The 18,370-nt window shown below is 43.0% G+C and overlaps 1 protein-coding gene across 1 annotated transcript in view; it reads left to right on the top strand.

Moving 5' to 3' along the window:
- Positions 1-18,370, top strand: part of LOC124623685 (insulin-like growth factor-binding protein complex acid labile subunit) — a 74,422-nt gene that overhangs the window by 46,401 nt on the left and 9,651 nt on the right. The window contains exon 3 of the mRNA XM_047149053.1: positions 9,242-9,666. Coding sequence (XP_047005009.1) covers positions 9,242-9,666 — 425 coding nt within the window. The remainder of the gene's footprint in view (positions 1-9,241; positions 9,667-18,370) is intronic.

The following is an 18,370-nucleotide window of genomic DNA, read 5'->3' as shown; positions in this document are numbered from 1 at the left end:
GTGGAGTCACAACACCTGCCCCGACCTCCGCCACCGCCCAACATGACCGTATGAGATCTGAAGATTGTCTAAACCAAAGCGAAACCAGTAGAACAAAAAAAAAAAATGTTTCTTGCAGAGCGAAACCAGTAAAACGAAAAATAATTTCTTGCGGTCGAATCTGTTATGTTCATTTTAAAGTAATAAAAAACCGCTGCCCTCCAAGAAAAATGTTCTAAGAAATTACTGTTTCCTTCATTTATGATTAACGGTTTCGTTCGGTCGCTTAAGGCGTCACAAAGTGTAGTTTGTCAACAGTGGTGATTCGCACCTTGCGGCGCCACTGTAAGTCACCGGTTGCTTTTGTTGCAACTGTGGTGGGACGCTTTAAATGATTCATTAATTTAATATCTTAATATGACAGTATATCTTTGACAAAAGTAGATCATTGCCCTCCACAATAATGATAAAGGAATTCACCTGACTACACAATTAAACAATGATCTCAATGAGCTGAATTTATTACATGTAAATTCAAAAGACATGTTTCAACAATCATTGAAAGTAATAATGTAATGCCTTGGAATGTGGTTCAAACAAATGCGTATTTGGCTAAAGCATTTACATTCGTGGAGGTCATTCAGTGATAGGGCGAATGTTAGTTCGTGGAGAGAGAACATACTACAGAAGGATTTGACTGTGCACCTGTACCAGAGTTAATATGTGTTGTATCTCTAACTGCAAACAAGTCTTTGATATGAAGATTATAATTACTAAACATTGTTGAAAATGAAATGATTTTTCCTATAGATCACCTTGTTGGTGCACCTGCAGCTCATCGTACTCATAATCTGCAGCTGGCTGCTAAAGTGGTTGCAAAATAAGTCGTTGGTTCTTTACCAACAATTACTCTCCTTCTGCCTCTAAGTTCAGCTCTCGTCCAATGCGAGACTCGATTAAGTCGTCAAGAAGTGTTATCTGCCCATGGCGAACCATGCCAGAGAAGAATACTGCACCTCAAGTCTGCAGCCTAAGAGGTTTCTGCAGTGCGCCTCCGACGAGGAAGCCTGTGCTCTGCACCCTTCAGCGTCACGCAATTTTAATTCACTGAATCAAAATATTGTAAGTGCCCATCAGTTAGATCTTAAAAAAAGCTAGTCTCCCTCCTTTACTCGCATTTCAGTTGATTAATCAGGTGCAGAATTTATTAGACTTGCGCTGCAGAAAGTGTCATTCTCACTCCCCCTCTGTGTCTTCGTTCCTGTACTGCCCATAATGGCTTCTAAACTGCTTTCGTGAATTGGTGGTAGCTATTTTTACGTTTCTGGAACGCCCTGGTAAACACGCAGGATAGGACAGGTAGTTTAAATTGTGGAAAAGGACCAAAATAAGGGACTGTCAGTTACGCTCGAACGTACAACTTCATTATGTGCTCAAACAATACAAGAGCCCAAAAAAAAAATTTGTTAAACACACAGCTTTAATCTCTGGGACTTAATTAACCGCTGAAAGCCACTTTAATTTAACAACGGCTGAAGGCCAATAACTTAAAACGCCAGCATAATCAGAAATTTAAAAGGCAAGCCTTATCTACAACAGTTCTTTATTTAGGCTAAAGGCCCAAAGAATCTGAGATTTTCAGAGAAAACAATTTGATTTCAAAATCGCCTAAAGCCCAACACTTAAGGCCTTACGTATAGCAGTTATTAATTAGGCAAACCTCCCTATGAACCATGGACCTTGCCGTTGGTGGGGAGGCTTGCGTGCCTCAACGATACAGATAGCCGTACCGTAGGTGCAACCACAACGGAGGGGTATCTGTTGAGAGGCCAGACAAACGTGTGGTTCCTGAAGAGGGGCAGCAGCCTTTTCAGTAGTTGCAAGGGCAACAGTCTGGATGATTGACTGATCTGGCCTTGTAACACTAACCAAAATGGCCTTGCTGTTCTGGTACTGCGAACGGCTGAAAGCAAGGGGAAATTACGGCCGTAATTTTTCCCGAGGGCATGCAGCTTTACTGTATGATTAAATGATGATGGCGTCCTCTTGGGTAAAATATTCCGGAGGTAAAATAGTCCCCCATTCGGATCTCCGGGCGGGGACTACTCAAGAGGACATCATTATCAGGAGAAAGAAAACTGGCGTTCTACGGATCGGAGCGTGGAATGTCAGATCCCTTAATCGGGCAAGTAGGTTAGAAAATTTAAAAAGGGAAATGGATAGATTAAAGTTAGATATAGTGAGAATTAGTGAAGTTCGGTGGCAGGAGGAACAAGACTTTTGGTCAGGTGAATACAGGGCTATAAACACAAAATCAAATAGGGGTAATGCAGATGTAGGTTTAATAATGAATAAAAGAATTGGAGTGCGGGTAAGCTACTACCAACAGCATAGTGAACGCATTATTGTGGCCAAGATAGACACGAAGCCCACGCCTACTACAGTAGTACAAGTTTATATACCAACTAGCTCTGCAGATGACGAATAAATTGATGAAATGTATGATGAGATAAAAGAAATTATTAAGGTACAGAAGGGAGATGAAAATTTAATAGTGGCTGGAATTCGTCAGTAGGAAAAGGGAGAGAAGGAAACATAGTAGGTGAATATGGATTGGGGCTAAGAAATGAAAGAGGAAGCCGCCTGGTAGAATTTTGCGCAGAGCATAACTTAATCATAGCCAACACTTGGTTCAAGAATCATGAAAGAAGGTTGTATACATGGAAGAACCCTGGAGATACTAAAAGGTATCAGATAGATTATATAATGGTAAGACAGAGATTTAGGAACCAGGTTTTAAATTGTAAGACATTTCCAGGGGCAGATGTGGACTCTGACCACAATCTATTGGTTATGAACTGTAGATTAAAACTGAAGAAACTGCAAAAAGGTGGGAATTTAAGGAGATGGGACCTGGATAAACTGAAAGAACCAGACGTTGTAGAGAGTTTCAGGGAGAGCATAAGGGAACAATAGACAGGACTGGAGGAAAGAAATACAGTAGAAGAAAAATGGGTAGCTTTGAGGGATGAAATAGTGAAGGCAGCAGAGGAACAAATAGGTAAAAAGACGAGGGCTAGTAGAAATGCTTGGGTAACAGAAGAAATATTGAATTTAATTGATGAAAGGAGAAAATATAAAAAGGCAGTAATTGAAGCAGGCAAGAAGGAATACAAACGCCTCAAAAATCAGATCGACAGGAAGTGCAAAATGGCTAAGCAGCGATGGCTAGAGCACAAATGTAAGGATATAGAGGCTTATCTCACTAGGGGTGAGATAGATACTGCTTACAGGAAAATTAAAGAGACCTTTGGAGAAAGGAGAACCACTTGCATGAATATCAAGAGCTCAGATGGAAACCCAGTTCTAAGCAAAGAAGGGAAAAGCAGAAAGGTGGAAGGAGTATATACAGGGTCTATACAAGGGCGATGTGCTTGAGGACAATATTATGGAAATGGAATAGGATGTAGATGAAGATAAAGTGGGAGATATGATACTGCGTGAAGAGTTTGACAGAGCACTGAAAGACCTGAGTCGAAACAAGGCCCCCGGAGTAGACAACATTCCATTAGAACTACTGACAGCCTTGGGAGAGCCAGTCCTGACAAAACTCTACCATCTGGTGCGCAAGATGTATGAGTCAGGCGAAATACCCTCAGACTTCAAGAATAATGTAATAATTCCAATCCCAAAGAAAGCAGGTGTTGACAGATGTGAAAATTACCGAAGAATCAGTTTAATAAGTCACAGCTGCAAAATACTAACGCGAATTCTTTACAGACGAATGGAAAAACTGATAGAAGCCGACCTCGGGGAAGGTCAGTTTGGATTCCGTAGAAATGTTGGAACACGTGAGGCAATACTGACCCTACGACTTATCTTAGAAGAAAGAATAAGGAAAGGCAAACCTACGTTTCTAGCATTTGTAGACTTGGAGAAAGCTTTTCACAATGTTGATTGGAATACTCTCTTTCAAATTCTGAAGGTGGCAGGGGTAAAGTACAGGGAGCGAAAGGCTATTTACAATTTATACAGAAAGCAGATGGCAGTTATAAGAGTCGAGGTGTATGAAAGGGAAGAAGTGGTTGGGAAGGGAGTGAGACAGGGTTGTAGCCTCTCCCCGATGCTATTCAATCTGTATATTGAGCAAGCAGAAAAGGAAACAAAAGAAAAGTTCGGAGTAGTTATTAAAATCCATGGAGAAGAAATAAAAACTTTGAGGTTCGCCGATGACATTGTAATTCTGTCAGAGACAGCAAAGGACTTGGAAGAGCAGTTGAACGGAATGGACAGTGTCTTGATAGGAGGGTATAAGATGAACATCAACAAAAGCAAAACGAGGATAATGGAATGTAGTCGAATTAAGTCGGCTGATGCTGAGGGAATTAGATTAGGAAATGAGACACTTAAAGTAGTAAAGGAGTTTTGCTATTTGGGGAGCAAAATAACTGATGATGGTCGAAGTAGAGAGGATATAAAATGTAGACTGGCAATGGGAGGGAAAGCGTTTCTGAAGAAGAAAAATTTGTTAACATCGAGTATAGATTTAAATGTCAGGAAGTCGTTTCTGAAAATATTTGTATGGAGTGTAGCCATGTATGGAACTGAAACGTGGACAATAAATAGTCTATACAAGAAGAGAATAGAAGCTTTCGAAATGTGGTGCTACAGAAGAATGTTGAAGATTAGATGGGTAGATCACATAACTAATGAGGAGGTATTGAATAGAATTGGGGAGAAGAGGAGCTTGTGGCACAACTTAACTAGAAGAAGGGATCGGTTGGTAGAATATGTTCTGAGACAACGAGGGATCACCAATTTAGTATTGGAGGGCAGCGTGTAGGGTAAAAATCGTAGAAGGAGACCAAGAGATGAATACACTAAGCAGATTCAGAAGGATGTAGGCTGCAGTAGGTACTGGGAGATGAAGAAGCTTGCACAGGATAGAGTAGCATGGAGAGCTGCATCAAACCAGTCTCAGGACTGAAGACCACAACAACAATTAGGCAAAACTCAACCAAAACAGAAATTTAAAAGCCAAGGTCTTATCTTAAAACAGTTCCTTAGTTAGGCTGAAGGCCCAATGAATCAGACACTTCAAGAGCAAAGAAGTTAAATTCAAATAGGCTGAAGGTCTAAGACTTAAAACTTCGTAACATTAATTTTTTTTAAATACCAAAGGCCTTACGTGAAACAGTTCTTTAATTTAGGCTGAAGGCTTTAAGAACAAGACAACTCAAGCTCAAAATCGGCTGAAGGCCGAACACTTAAAGTTCAACAACATTAAAACCTTTAAAATGCCAGCCGGCCGCGGTGGTCTAGCGGTTCAGGCGCTCAGTCCGGAACCGCGGGACTGCTACGGTCGCATGTTCGAATCCTGCCTCGGGCATGGATGTGTGTGATGTCCTTAGGTTAGTTGGATTTAAGTAGTTCTAAGTTCTAGGGGACTGATGACCACAGATGTTAAGTCCCATAGTGCTCAGAGCCTTTAAAATGCCAGGTGTCTTACGTGAAACAGTTCTTTAAATTAGGCTGAAGGCCTAAAGAATCTCACGACTTAAGGGGAAAACAATCATAATTTTAATAAAAAATCGGCTAGAAGCCATACAAGTACAAACAACAAAAACACATAAAAAAGGCAGTACACCCAAGGGTGTCCAGATGTTCCAGCGTCGGCCTGGAATTCAAACACTAACGCTCGCTTAGGTGTGACAGGCAGTCGGCCCAACCATTCACGATCCGACGACAACCCAACCAATCGACAGTCAACGGACCCACCGACAAGATAACTTCCACTTCACCCGACCAGGGCACAACAGAGACTTCAATGGAACAACGTAGAAGATATTGACGTCCACAACCAATCATACATGGAGCTGTCAAACTACACACCATGCTGGACAGCAAAAACAAGATGAGGAAACATTTCGTGTCCAGGTTTGGTGAGCCACGGACCTCGTAGCAATGGGAACAGCCCTCTCACGCCGACACCGCGTAGAGATAGCCAGTGGCCCCATGAGATTTCACACACATTTGAACATTATTTTTTGAAACCTGGGATTCTGCTTGAAACCCGCGCATAGGTGCTTTAATCAAATGAAACTATATGGTTATAGAGATCTTTCCAAGTCTCAAACATCTATGATGTATGTATGCAGACTGAAACGCCGAACTAAAATTTGTACCGAGGCAGGAATTCGAACCCGTGTATCCTGTTCACTATGCATGTGCGCTAACCACTGTGCCAGAGTGGTACAACAGATTTGCTCAGCTGCACGGCCTACCCAAACATGTTGTTTTCACCTCAGCCGACTTGGTATTTCCATCTTTGGTAAAAATTTTCATTTGTCGCTTCAGTCTACGTATATACGTCGTAGATGTTTGAGGAATTCTGCTTGTTATCCAGGGGCTGACGGTATTCCTAAGGAATTTTGTGTACAACTTTGAACATGGCTGCTAACGTTCAGTGACCGTGTCAGAATTATAGTAGAACAAATAAGTCCTCGGTCACAAATATTAAGTCAAAATTGACCAGGTTTCGACGCTACTATGAGCGTCGTCTTCAGAATTAAATTAACTGTTCTAAGACATATTAGGTATATAATACATTAATAAAATTATAGTTTGTACAGATTGGAAAGAAATGCAGTACTTACAAGTCACGTTTTAAAAAAAAATCTAAGCCGGAAAGGCGACGTCATGAATAGTTGTAAATAAGATGGCGAGCCGCTAAGGGCTGCTCGTACTTGAGTGAACAAGGGTTGCAACAAGAATTCTGAAGACGACGCTCATAGTAGCGTCGAAACCTGGTCAATTTTGACTTAATATTTGTGACCGAGGACTTATGTGTCCGAATATAATTTTGTGTACATTTTAAGCCTCTTACAGACGATACCATTACGTGACTGGTAAATGAGGTGATCCGGGGAGATTTGGTTCCCAACCTCTTTAAGGTAGGTAAAATCGTTCTAATTCTGAAGACAACCAGACGTCCTGACATGGATAAATTCCGCCCAATCACACTAATTAATTTCGATTACAAAACTGTCGCCCGGGCGGTTAATAGCTGTTTCTCGATACTGCCAGAAAAATGTTCAAATGTGTGTGAATTCCTAAGGGACCAAATTGCTAAGGTCATGGGTCCCTAGACTTACATAGTACTTAAACTAAGCCGGCCGCGGTGGCCGTGTGGTTCTAGGCGCTTCAGTCCGGAACCGCGAGACTGCTACGGTCGCAGGTTCGAATCCTGCCTCGGGCATGGATGTATGTGATGTCCTTAGGTTAGTTAGGTTTAAGTAGTTCTAATTTCTAGGGAACTGATGACCTCAGATGTTAAGTCCCATAGTGCTCAGAGCCTTTTGAACCATTTTTTTGAACTTAAACTAACGTAAACTAACTTATGCTAAGAACAACACACACACCCATGCCCGAGGGAGGACTCAAACCTCCGGCGGGAGGGGAAAAACGTTTTGAAGATCAGAAGATGACAGTTTCAACTATCGAAACCAGTTGGAGATAATGGATATTGATTAATGAGATCTTCGTTATACAAAGATTTTTTTTTTTTTTATACTGTCTTCTCTTGGCGAGAAATCCCGTCTTTGCCTCTGCTAAGGTACTTTTATGTCCTACTTTCCTCGCTCGTCGTGTGTCATTTTGCTATGAGTGTAGCACAGATCCTTAAATTCATCTACGTGGTGGTTCCCAAGTTTGATGATAAGTGTCTTACTAATCCCATATCTGCTGCTCCTCACTTTGGTCCTTCTTCGGTTTGCTCTGTGCTTGGTATCTTCTCATTGAATTAAATTTTCCTGTAATTTTTTCTGGCTGTCACTGAACCTTACCCACGTACATACACTACTGGCCATTAAAATTGCTACACGAAGAAGAAATGCAGATAATAAACGGGTATTCATTGGACAAATATATATACTAGGACTGACATGTGATTACATTTTCACGCAATTTGGGCGCATAGATCCTGAGAAATCAGTACCCAGAACAACGGCCTTGATACGCCTGGGTATTGAGTCCAACAGAGCGTGGATGGCGTGTACATGTTCAGATGCCCATGCAGCTTCAACGCGATACCACAGTTCATCAAGAGTAGTGACTGGCGCATTGTGACGAGCCAGTTGTTCGGCCACCATTGACCAGACGTTTTCAATTGGTGAGAGATCTGGAGAATGTGCTGTCCAGGGCAGCAGTCGAACATTTTCTGTATCCAGAAAGACCCGTACAGGACCTGCAACATGCTGTCGTGCATTATGCTGCTGAAATGTAAGGTTTCACAGGTATCGAATGAAGGGTAGATCCACGGGCCGTACCACGTCTGAAATGTAACGTCAATGCGAACAAGAGGTGACAGAGACATGTAACCAATAGCACCCCATACCATCACGACAGATCAAACGCCAGTATGGCGATGACAAATACACGCTTCCAATCTGCGTCCACCGCGATGTCGCCAAACACGTATGCGACCTTCATGATGCTGTAAACAGAACCTGGATTCATCTGAAAAAATGACGTTTTGGCATACGTGCACCCAGGTTCGTCGTTGAGTACACCATCGCATGCGCTCCTGTCTGTGATGCAGCGTCAAGGGTAACAGCAGCCATGGTCTCCGAGCTGATAGTCCATGCTGCTGCAAACGTCGTCGAACTGTTCGTGCAGATGGTTGTTGTCTTGCAAACGTCCCCATCGGTTGACTCAGGGATCGAGACGCGGCTGCACGATCCGTTACAGCCATGCGGGTAAGATGCCTGTCATCTCGACTGCTAGTCATACGAGGCCGTTGGGATGCAGCACGACGTTCCGTATTACCCTCCTGAACCCACCGATTGCATATTCTGCTAACAGTGATTGAATCTCGATCAACGCGAGCAGCAATGTCGCGATACGATACACCGCAATCGCGATAGGCTACAATCCGACCTGTATCAAAGTCGGAAACGTGATGGTACGCATTTCTCCTCCTTACACGAGGCATCACAACAATGTTTCACCAGGCAACGCCGGTCAATTGCTGTTTGTGTATGAGAAATCGGTTGGAAACTTTCCTCATGTCAGCACGTTGTAGGTGTCGCCACCGGCGCCAACGTTGTGTGAATGCTCTGAAAAGCTAATCATTTGCATATCACCGCATCTTCCTCCTGTCTGTTAAATTTCGTGTCTGTAGCACGTCATCTCCGTAGTGTAGCAATTTTAATGGCCAATAGTAGATGACATGTGTACAGTATGATGTGTGTGCTTGTTGCAGCTGCTGCTAGTGTCTCTGGCAACGATGAGGGAGCTCGCCTCCGGTGAGGGCGGCGTGGGCCCGGCGTGCGCCTGCGAGCCGCAGGGACACCTGGCCACCTGCAGCTTCATGGACCTGACGAGGGTGCCGGCCTGCCTGCCGGGCGAGGCGGTCATCCAGCTCTACCTGGACCACAACAGCATACAGGAGCTCACCGCCGACCAGCTGCGGCCGTTCTCGCTCCTGAGGACCCTCTCTGCAGAGGGCAACCTCATCACCGACCTACCGCAGGACCTGTTCCGCTACACCCCGCGGCTGCGGGAGATCTACCTGTCAGAGAACAGAATAAAAAGCGTCTCTCCGACGACGTTCCTTCCCGTGGCAAATCTGCAGAAACTTGTTCTCAGCGAAAACCATCTTTCGTCTCTACCACCGGAAATCTTCAGGTAAAAATAAAAGATTGCCAGAGCCACTTCTATAGTACATGTACGGGATGTAAAAAAGAAAGTATGGCCAAAGTTTCAAGAAACACACTGACATGAGTCCGGGAACGATTTATTTTAGTGTTAGATCTCGTTTTCTACTTCGTATTCGCATTAATCATGAGAAACACTGTAAGTAGGCTGTGTAGGTTTTTTTATTGGTAACGCCACGTAGCGCTCTGTATGAAAATCACTGGCTGTGGTGTGTGCAGTCTGGGGCTAGTTTGCATTGTTGTCTGCCATTGTAGTGTTGGGCAGCTGGATGTTAACAGCGCGTAGCGGTGCGCAGTTGGAGGCGAGCCGCCAGCAGTGGTGGATGTGGGGAAGTGAGATGGGGGATTTTTGAGAATGGACAATCTGGAGGTGTGTCCATCAGAAACAGTACATTTGTAAGAATGGATGTCATCAACTGCTATATATATTATGACTATAAAGGTAAATACATTGTTTGTTCTCTATTAAAATCGTTCATTTGCTAACTATGCCTATCGGTAGTTAGTGCCTTCCGTAGTTCGAATCTTTTATTTAGCTGGCAGTAGTGGCGCTCACTGTATTGCAGTAGCTTGAGTAACGAAGATTTTTGTGAGGTAAGTGATTTGTGAACGTATAGGTTAATTTAGTCAGAGCCATTCTCTTATAGGGATTACTGAAAGTCAGACTGCGTTGCGCTAAAAAAAATATTGTGTGTCAGTTTAAGCACAGTCATGTATAATTTTTCTAAGGGGACGTTACAACACAGGCACAGAATCTACCAGCATTACATGGATCGTCTTCTGACATGGCATGTTCAAAATACGTTCTTCGTTTTGTTTGGTTAGAGTGTACAGTAAGTTGTATTTCTCAGGTTCACCTCAGTGTTTGTTTTTCCAACTGAACAGAAGTAATGCTGACGTGTGACTCGCTACATTGCTTGAGTTTACATGTGACAGACTTCATTTCCCTATTAGCATCAAGTACTTAGCATCACAAAAAATGGTTCAAATGGCTCTGAGCACTATGGGACTTAACTTCTTAGGTCTTCATTCCCCTAGCACTAAGAACTGCTTAAACCTAACCTAAGGACATCACACACATCCATTCCCGAGGCAGGATTCGAACCTCCGACCGTAGTGGTCGCGCGGTTCCAGACTTTAGCGCCTAGAACCGCTCGGTCACTCCGGCCAGCTTAGCATCACATTTTACTACGCTATTTATTTATTTAAATAGCGCCGTTGCCGGTTTCGAACCGACAGGCAGATCTTCAGACGGCTAGTTCACGTTTTACATTAGTTTTCACCTTTCGTTTTTCCATCTGATGAAATTTCCATTGGGTGGTGGTGCCCTACAACCAAAACAAGATGTGGGACAATGTCTTTTTAACTGTAATTGTGCCTCACAACGAATTTAAATACTGTAAACAATTTAGTAAAGGCAAGATGTTTCTTCCATTTAATAATTTGTTTACATCACTGAAAGGGAAGAACCATCTTCCCTTTAATAATTCGTTTGCATCACTTAGAAACGTTGTGAGGCACAATTACAGTTAAAAAGACATTGTCTCACATCTTGTTTTGGTTGTAGGGCACCACAACCCCAAGGAAATTTCATCGGTTGCGAAAACAAAAGGCGAAAACTAGTCTGAAACGTGAACTAGCGTCTGAAGATGAACTTGTCGGTTCGAATCCGGTAATGACGCTGTTTAATTAAATAAATAAAAAAAAACACTCCGTCTCCAGGCCCCAAGTGGCCCATCGGGACCATCCGACCGCTGTGTCATCCTCAGTGGAGGATGCGGATAGGAGGGGCCTGGGGTCAGCACACAGCTCTCACGGTCGTTATTGTAGTATTCTTGACCGAAGCCGCTAATAGCGTTGTAACAAGTGGTTGGTTGCTGTTGTCTTCTGTGTGAGATCAACCTGTATTTTGGCCGGGCTCTAAATGTTTGTTTTTGACAAAATTGCAACGTAGCATCAAGTGTTTGGTGTTCATCACAAACTTGGTTTTCGGTACAGTGCAGTGGAAACGTACTCAAATGCAGAATTGCCAGACGCCCGTTTGCTGCAAGGATTAGAAAATGACAGTAGCCGTGGCTCTCACCGTTTGTATCGGGAGACATTTCCAGAACGATGGTGCCTTGGCAGGAGCACTTTCGAAGCAATTAATCGTCATATAAGGGAGCATGGGACTTTTAAACGTTCTACTCGTGGCTGCGAAAGGCCTAGAAGGACGAGTGCACCTCAACTGGAAGACGAACATCTCCGTCAACTCTAGTGTCAGCGCAAGGAAATTAACTGCAATAGTTACCATTTATCACATTGGTACAGCGTACGCAGTCACTATCGCGACCTGGTATTTTTGCACGGGTACAGTTCTGCAAATGGTTTATTCAACAATATGTCAGCCCTCAAATTTTTGTAAATGCGCTGTTCACGGACGACGCTTCGTTCCCAAGTAGATGATAAATGTGTTGAAAAGTTGCAGAAAATGAGTTCTAACATTGAAATAAAGCGCTTCCGAACCGATGTCCAAATAACATAGTTTCTTTCTCTATGTGAGAGACATCTTTTCTGCAAGTCTGGCCATACCCTTTTTTACAACTTGTGTTATTGCCATGCAATATCTAGGAGTTCCTTCAGAGCTTCGGCGATACACTTGTAAGATCATATAAGGAGAACCGTTTCTTGAGCATGATGTATTAACTGTCACTTGTCATTTACGACTTATTACCAACATTGCAGAGCACTGATCACGACGTGCACACCGTCGCTCTCTTCTAATACTTTAGTGCACGTACCAGTTATTGGCTATATGTTAGGTTCTGTACCCCGAACATCTTCTGTTCTCTGGCATAGAACGATCCATTTCGCATAACATTTCAACTCTGGCCAACGGTTTCTTTACTGTAACAGTACGCATGTGCAAGGCGAGCCGGGTTAGAGTAGACAAGACGTTGGCATCGTCTGGTTGCGTGCAGAAGTTTTTCTCGTCGATCACAAGGAAGGCTATACTTTGTGCGAGGTACAGCTGGCTGCGCCCAGACTGGCTTGAGAGATCGTCAGCCAGTCTACGAGAGACCTAGAGGTGATCAGTTTACAAATGTAAGACTGTCGTTTCCGTGTGGGCGTCTGCAGGATGCTTACGATCAGAAGAACAAATATGACAAGGATTACAAGATAAGCGGGGTGCAGCTGCGCACGCCCAGATTGATTTACAAGGTCACTAGACTGTCTACGTGGGATAGTGCGGTGAGAATCACTTCGGACCTAGGTCCACACAGGATTTAGGCACCAAACACTTACCAGCTCGTAGCCGATGGAAAAGAGAGCTTACTGGTTATACACGTCGAGCGCATAGGGGCAGATCACTTGGGTCAGCAGTTGAGGGAAACAAATAACCTCTGTTGTGAAGACGACCTTGCCTGGCACTTAGGCCGCAGTGATTTATACTTCAAGAAATCAAGAAAATATGTTCATGAAAAATTAGAGAGAATAATTAAATTGAAGGGGTGATCTATACAACAGAAACGATTCTGTCTTTCGCGTACACGTGCTATTCACAGATGCGGCCTACCTGACTCATGATTGTTATTTTAATATTTATATAAGAATTTTGTTATTAATTGTTACTAGCTAACGTTCCATGAATAGTTGGGCTAGAGTGACTGGACTGATGCTAAGCTTCTGAACACGGAACTGTTGATGCAGTAACACGTGGTCCTAGCTATATGGATGTTCAGCGTATCAGAGTGCTGTTCCACAACTACAGCGAAATATAAACTTTGTGGAACACTGGATGTGTCGATCAGGCTCTGATGCGTATGGGGCATTCTCACCGGATTTAAAATCTTTTCATAACTTAGAAAATTTTGTCAGGGAGAGGGGGGGGGGGGAGAGCGAGTATTACTTTAATTATCAACAGAGCTGAGCTGTTTTACTCATACACTTTACATGACGAAAAATCCTGTCGTACTCATTGCTGCGATGTCGTACAGCACATAATGCCACTCAGACCGGACAGAATTTCTGTTGTAAATTCAGTTTAACACAGCATTAAGGAAGTGCAGTTACAGAAATAGGTTTAAATTGCAGAGATAGAAGCATTATGTACAACGTGATGTACATTAACACAGAGGGAACATAAAGAATGGAAGGGCCAGAGAGAAATATTGGATTAGGGAGTAGACGAACAACAAGAGCAGTGCTCCCATTAAAAAGGGTGGAAGACAATGACGCAGCCTTTCGCTCCTACTGTTCAGTATATACGTCGACGAAATTACCGAAAAAAGAAAGGTTCAAGTGTGGGATTGAAATTCACGATGAAACGGTATCATTGGTAAGATTCACTGATAACATTGCGTTTTTCAGGTCATGTGAGGAAAACAGTACCTAGTGAATGGAATGAACTTCCTAATTGACGCAGAATATAAGCTGAAAGTAATGCAAGAAAAGACCAATGTAATGAGGATTAGCCCGAAATGACTTATAGTCTTAACATGAAAACTGAGGACGCCATAATAAACTAAGTGAACGAATTCTGCTTCGCTGGAGAGAAAATAACTCACGGACTAAGCAAGAATGTCAAAAGATGCAGCCTAACAGAAGCAAAAAAAAAAAAAAAACATTCGTCACTAAAACAACTTTACTAGAATGAAACATAGATAGCAAAGACAGGCCTTAATATGAGGAAGAAATTTTGTGACTCTACATCCAGTGTATAGCATTATGTAGGACTATGGAAAAACAGGAAAAGAAGACAATCGAAGCATTAGGCAACTGGCGTTTCAGAATGCTAAACATGAAGCGGCCTGTGATAAGAAATGACGAGATTCTCCGCAGAATAGGCGAGGAAAGGAATTTTTGGAAAACACTAACTAAAAGTAGGCACAGGACGATAGGTATGTTACAGCATACGGGAATCAAGGTGATAGAAGGAGATGATACGGGAATCAAGGTGATAGAAGAAGATGCACAATGAAAAATCTGTAGGGAAGATACAATGGCTGAATTGTAAACAAACAATCGAGGATGTTGCTACTCTGAGAAGAAGAGTTTAGCACAGGAGAACAAGTTGTGGCAGGCTGCATCAAATCGCTGAAAACTCACAGCATGTGAAGAACTGGGTCAGGCGTCCAAACACTGTGCATAAAATGGATACAACAACTCGTCTGAGCACCCGGTTACACGCAAAGAGAACCTGAGAATTCAAAACACATCTAGTCTGATGAGATACTGGACTTAGTCTATACATAAGGAGCACAACTCCGCATCCATTCCAATTCGGACTTTACCTTCTCTCAGTGAATCGTATCCGATGACTAAGTCTGCTTTCATCAACAAGAACTACTGCCAAATACCATAGTCGTCTCTGTCGCGCACATTGCTTCATCTCTAATGACGTTAATGTTAACGAAAACCCATGGCGTCCAACAGCATCGTAGCTCCTACTCATCCAGTAAAATGTTTTAGAAAAAAAAACACTTTAAATGGCCCGTGAATATTGCAAATGAACTGCCGCCATTTGCCTGTAGGACGGCTGACGTAAGAAGGATAAGTACCAAGTTCTTGTCTTTATCGTAAATTCACCGGTTTTAATTAATACATAAGTGCAAAGCGGTTGGAATTATCTGTGTCTCAGAGCATTGAAACTTTCGATTTACATTAATTTTGTACGTTCTCCTTTTGCAAAGAATTATGAATAACACTGTTAAGTGCGGTTTTACGGGAGTGCTTCCGAAAGAACAGTACGTGGGACAGTCACGAGACTAACATCGCCACCAGCGGGCGGCTGTCGGAAGCGCGCGCCGTGCCGCTGGATTCCACGAAGCTTCGCCTCACAGCACAAGGTCTGCACAGTGGTGGGGGATTCCCCGAATCCACTCAGCGCGCTGTTCGCCTCATTGGTCGGGACGTCCTGCGCGTGTAGTCGTCCGTCAACAGTTGCACGTAAGGACCACTCATGCATTAGGCCAGGTGCAAACGATACGTGCTCTTCTGTCATCCTGCAGCTCGAAAATTCCAGGGAGTAGTATCGTTTGGGAAAAAAAAAATGAAAACCGTTACTGAAACTTCCACAGAGAGGTCAGTTTAGAATGAGTTTCTCCCTCCTCGACAATCGCTGATATTTCGACTGGTGCGGAATCCGTCATTTTTATCGCACAAATGCAACGAGAGATTAGCGGTTTTTGCAGAAAGCCAGCCGGGGTGGCCGTGCGGTTCTAGGCGCTACAGTCTGGAACCGTGCGACCTCTACGGTCACAGGTTCGTATCCTGCCTCGGGCATGGATTTGTGTGATGTCCTTAGGTTATGTAGGTTTAAGTAGTTCTAAGTTCTAGGGGACTGATGACCTTAGAAGTTACGTCCCTTAGTGCTCAGAGCCATTTGAACCATTTTTATGCAGTAACACGCACTAAAACACACACACACACACAGTATACAACTAGTGCGATGACACAGTGGAAGAGAGAGGGTTCCAAGCAATTCGATCAAAAACCTCCATTTCTATTAATGAGGTTACTTGCTAATTAAAATTTCAGCTGCTTCCTTACTAACACTAGCGCAATAGTTGGAGGTGCACGGAGGATGACCTGTACCAAGACAATGTTTTACAATAGCAGATTTGCCCGACTGCTGTAAGCGTGTGATGCTCACGCCCTGTAGACGGGTCCTCCAACCGTCCGTGCACTGAGCAATGCGTGACATGGCACAACTTCAACGGATACGATGGGGTGAGATGGCACAACTTCAACAGATACCTGTCTTGCGCTAACCAACATCATCCTTTACAGAACCTAAAACGACACTAACCTCAGATGGTGATGAAAGAAATACGTTCGACTGACAGTTGTGGAAGATGTTAACCTGCCACATTCCGCTATGTCGTCTGAACATCCTTTCCGGTATTTGGCTGCGTCAGTTGTGAAACAGACGTATGAGCCGGAAGTGCAACAGTCCTCTTCAATGTGACTGAACAATTTAGTTACCATGGAAAGGAGATCTGCAGAGACAGATAAGTCCGTTTTATAGTTGTTGCCGGCCACGGTGGCCGTCTGGTTCTAGGCGCTGCAGTCCGGAACCGCGGCACTGCTAGGGTCGCAGGTTCGAATCTTGCCTCGGGCATGGATGTGTGTGATGTCCTTACGTTAGTTAGGTTTTAGTAGTTCTAAGTTCTAGGGGACTGATGGCCTAAGATGTTAAGTCCCATAGTGCTCAGAGCCATTTGAACCATTTATAGTTTTTAAGAGGTTCATAATGAAGAACTGTTATATGAGAAGCAGTTTGGCTTTAGAAAAGAGAAAGGCACCACAGAAACAGTTGTGACGTGAAGAAGAAAAATCAAGATATGTTCATAGGATTTTTCGACCTAGGAAAAGCCTTCGACAAAGTTAAATGGTGCAAAATGTTCGAAACTCTGAGAAAAATAGTAGGTAGCTTTAGGGAAAGACAGGTAACATAAAGTATATACCAAGTGTGAACAATAAGACTGGAAGACAAAGAACGAAGTGCTCTAATTAAAATGGGTGTAAGACAGGGATGTCGTCTTTCACCCCTGCTGTTCAATCTATGCGTCGAAGAAGTCACGACGGAATCGAAAGATTCAAAATTGGGATTAAAATTCAGACTGAAAGAATATCAATGACAAGATTCACAAATGGCATTGCTACCCTCACTGAAAGTGAAGAAGAGTTACAGGATCAGTTCAATGGAATGAATAGTCTGATGAATACAGAATATGGATTGAGAGCATATCGAAGAAAGGCGAAAGTAATGAAAACTAGCAGAAATAGAAACATGGAGAAACTTAACATCCTAATTGGTGATACGAAGTAGATGAATTGAAGGAATTCTGCTATCTTGGAAACAAAACAACCCACGGTGGATGAAGCAGAGAGGACATAAAAAGCAGTCTAACAAAGGCAAAGAAGGCATTCCTGACCAAAAGAAGTTTACTGGTATCAAACGTAGGTGTTAATTTGAGGAACAAATTTCTGAGAATGTACATTTGGAGTGCAGTATTGTATGGAAGTGATTCACTGATAGTAGCAAAACCGTAACAGAAGAGAACCTAAACATTTGATATGCGGTGCTGCAGAAGAATGTTAAAAAGGTATGTGGACTGATAGGGAATGAGGATATCCGCTGCAGAAGCTGCGTAGAAATGAATTTGGGAAACACTAACAATAAGGAGGGACACGATGACAAAATATGTGTTAAGACACAAGGGGTTAGCTAGCACGGTACTACAACGGGCGGCAGAGGATGAAAACTATACAGGAGGGCAGAGATGGGAATACATTCAGTAAATAAATGAGTAAGTAGGTTGTTAGTTCAACTCGGAGATGACAATGTTGGTACAGGAGTGTAATTTGTGGCAGAGTACATCAAACTAGTCAGAAGACTGACGTCGCACAAAACCTAGAACTAAAAATCTGACTTGTCGTAATACACAAAAGAAATTTATTCGAAATGCTTTTTTTGTTCGACCTATTACTTATTTCTTATATCAGATTTAAAAGTATTACGTGTTAATCCTAACAACTTAAATCCAAACGGAATGATTCTGGTGGAACCTATTTCAATTGGCATATAATTTATGGCTCAACGTAGCTAATCTCGTCGTAAAATTTACTTTTCAAGTTCAGCCACAGAAATTCTTCACAATACTAACAGACCGAGCCATGTGGCCCAGTAG

The sequence above is a fragment of the Schistocerca americana genome, chromosome 1, assembly GCF_021461395.2.
Source record: "Schistocerca americana isolate TAMUIC-IGC-003095 chromosome 1, iqSchAmer2.1, whole genome shotgun sequence".
NCBI lineage: Eukaryota > Metazoa > Arthropoda > Insecta > Orthoptera > Acrididae > Schistocerca > Schistocerca americana.
This window is presented reverse-complemented; position numbering and strand designations above follow the sequence as displayed.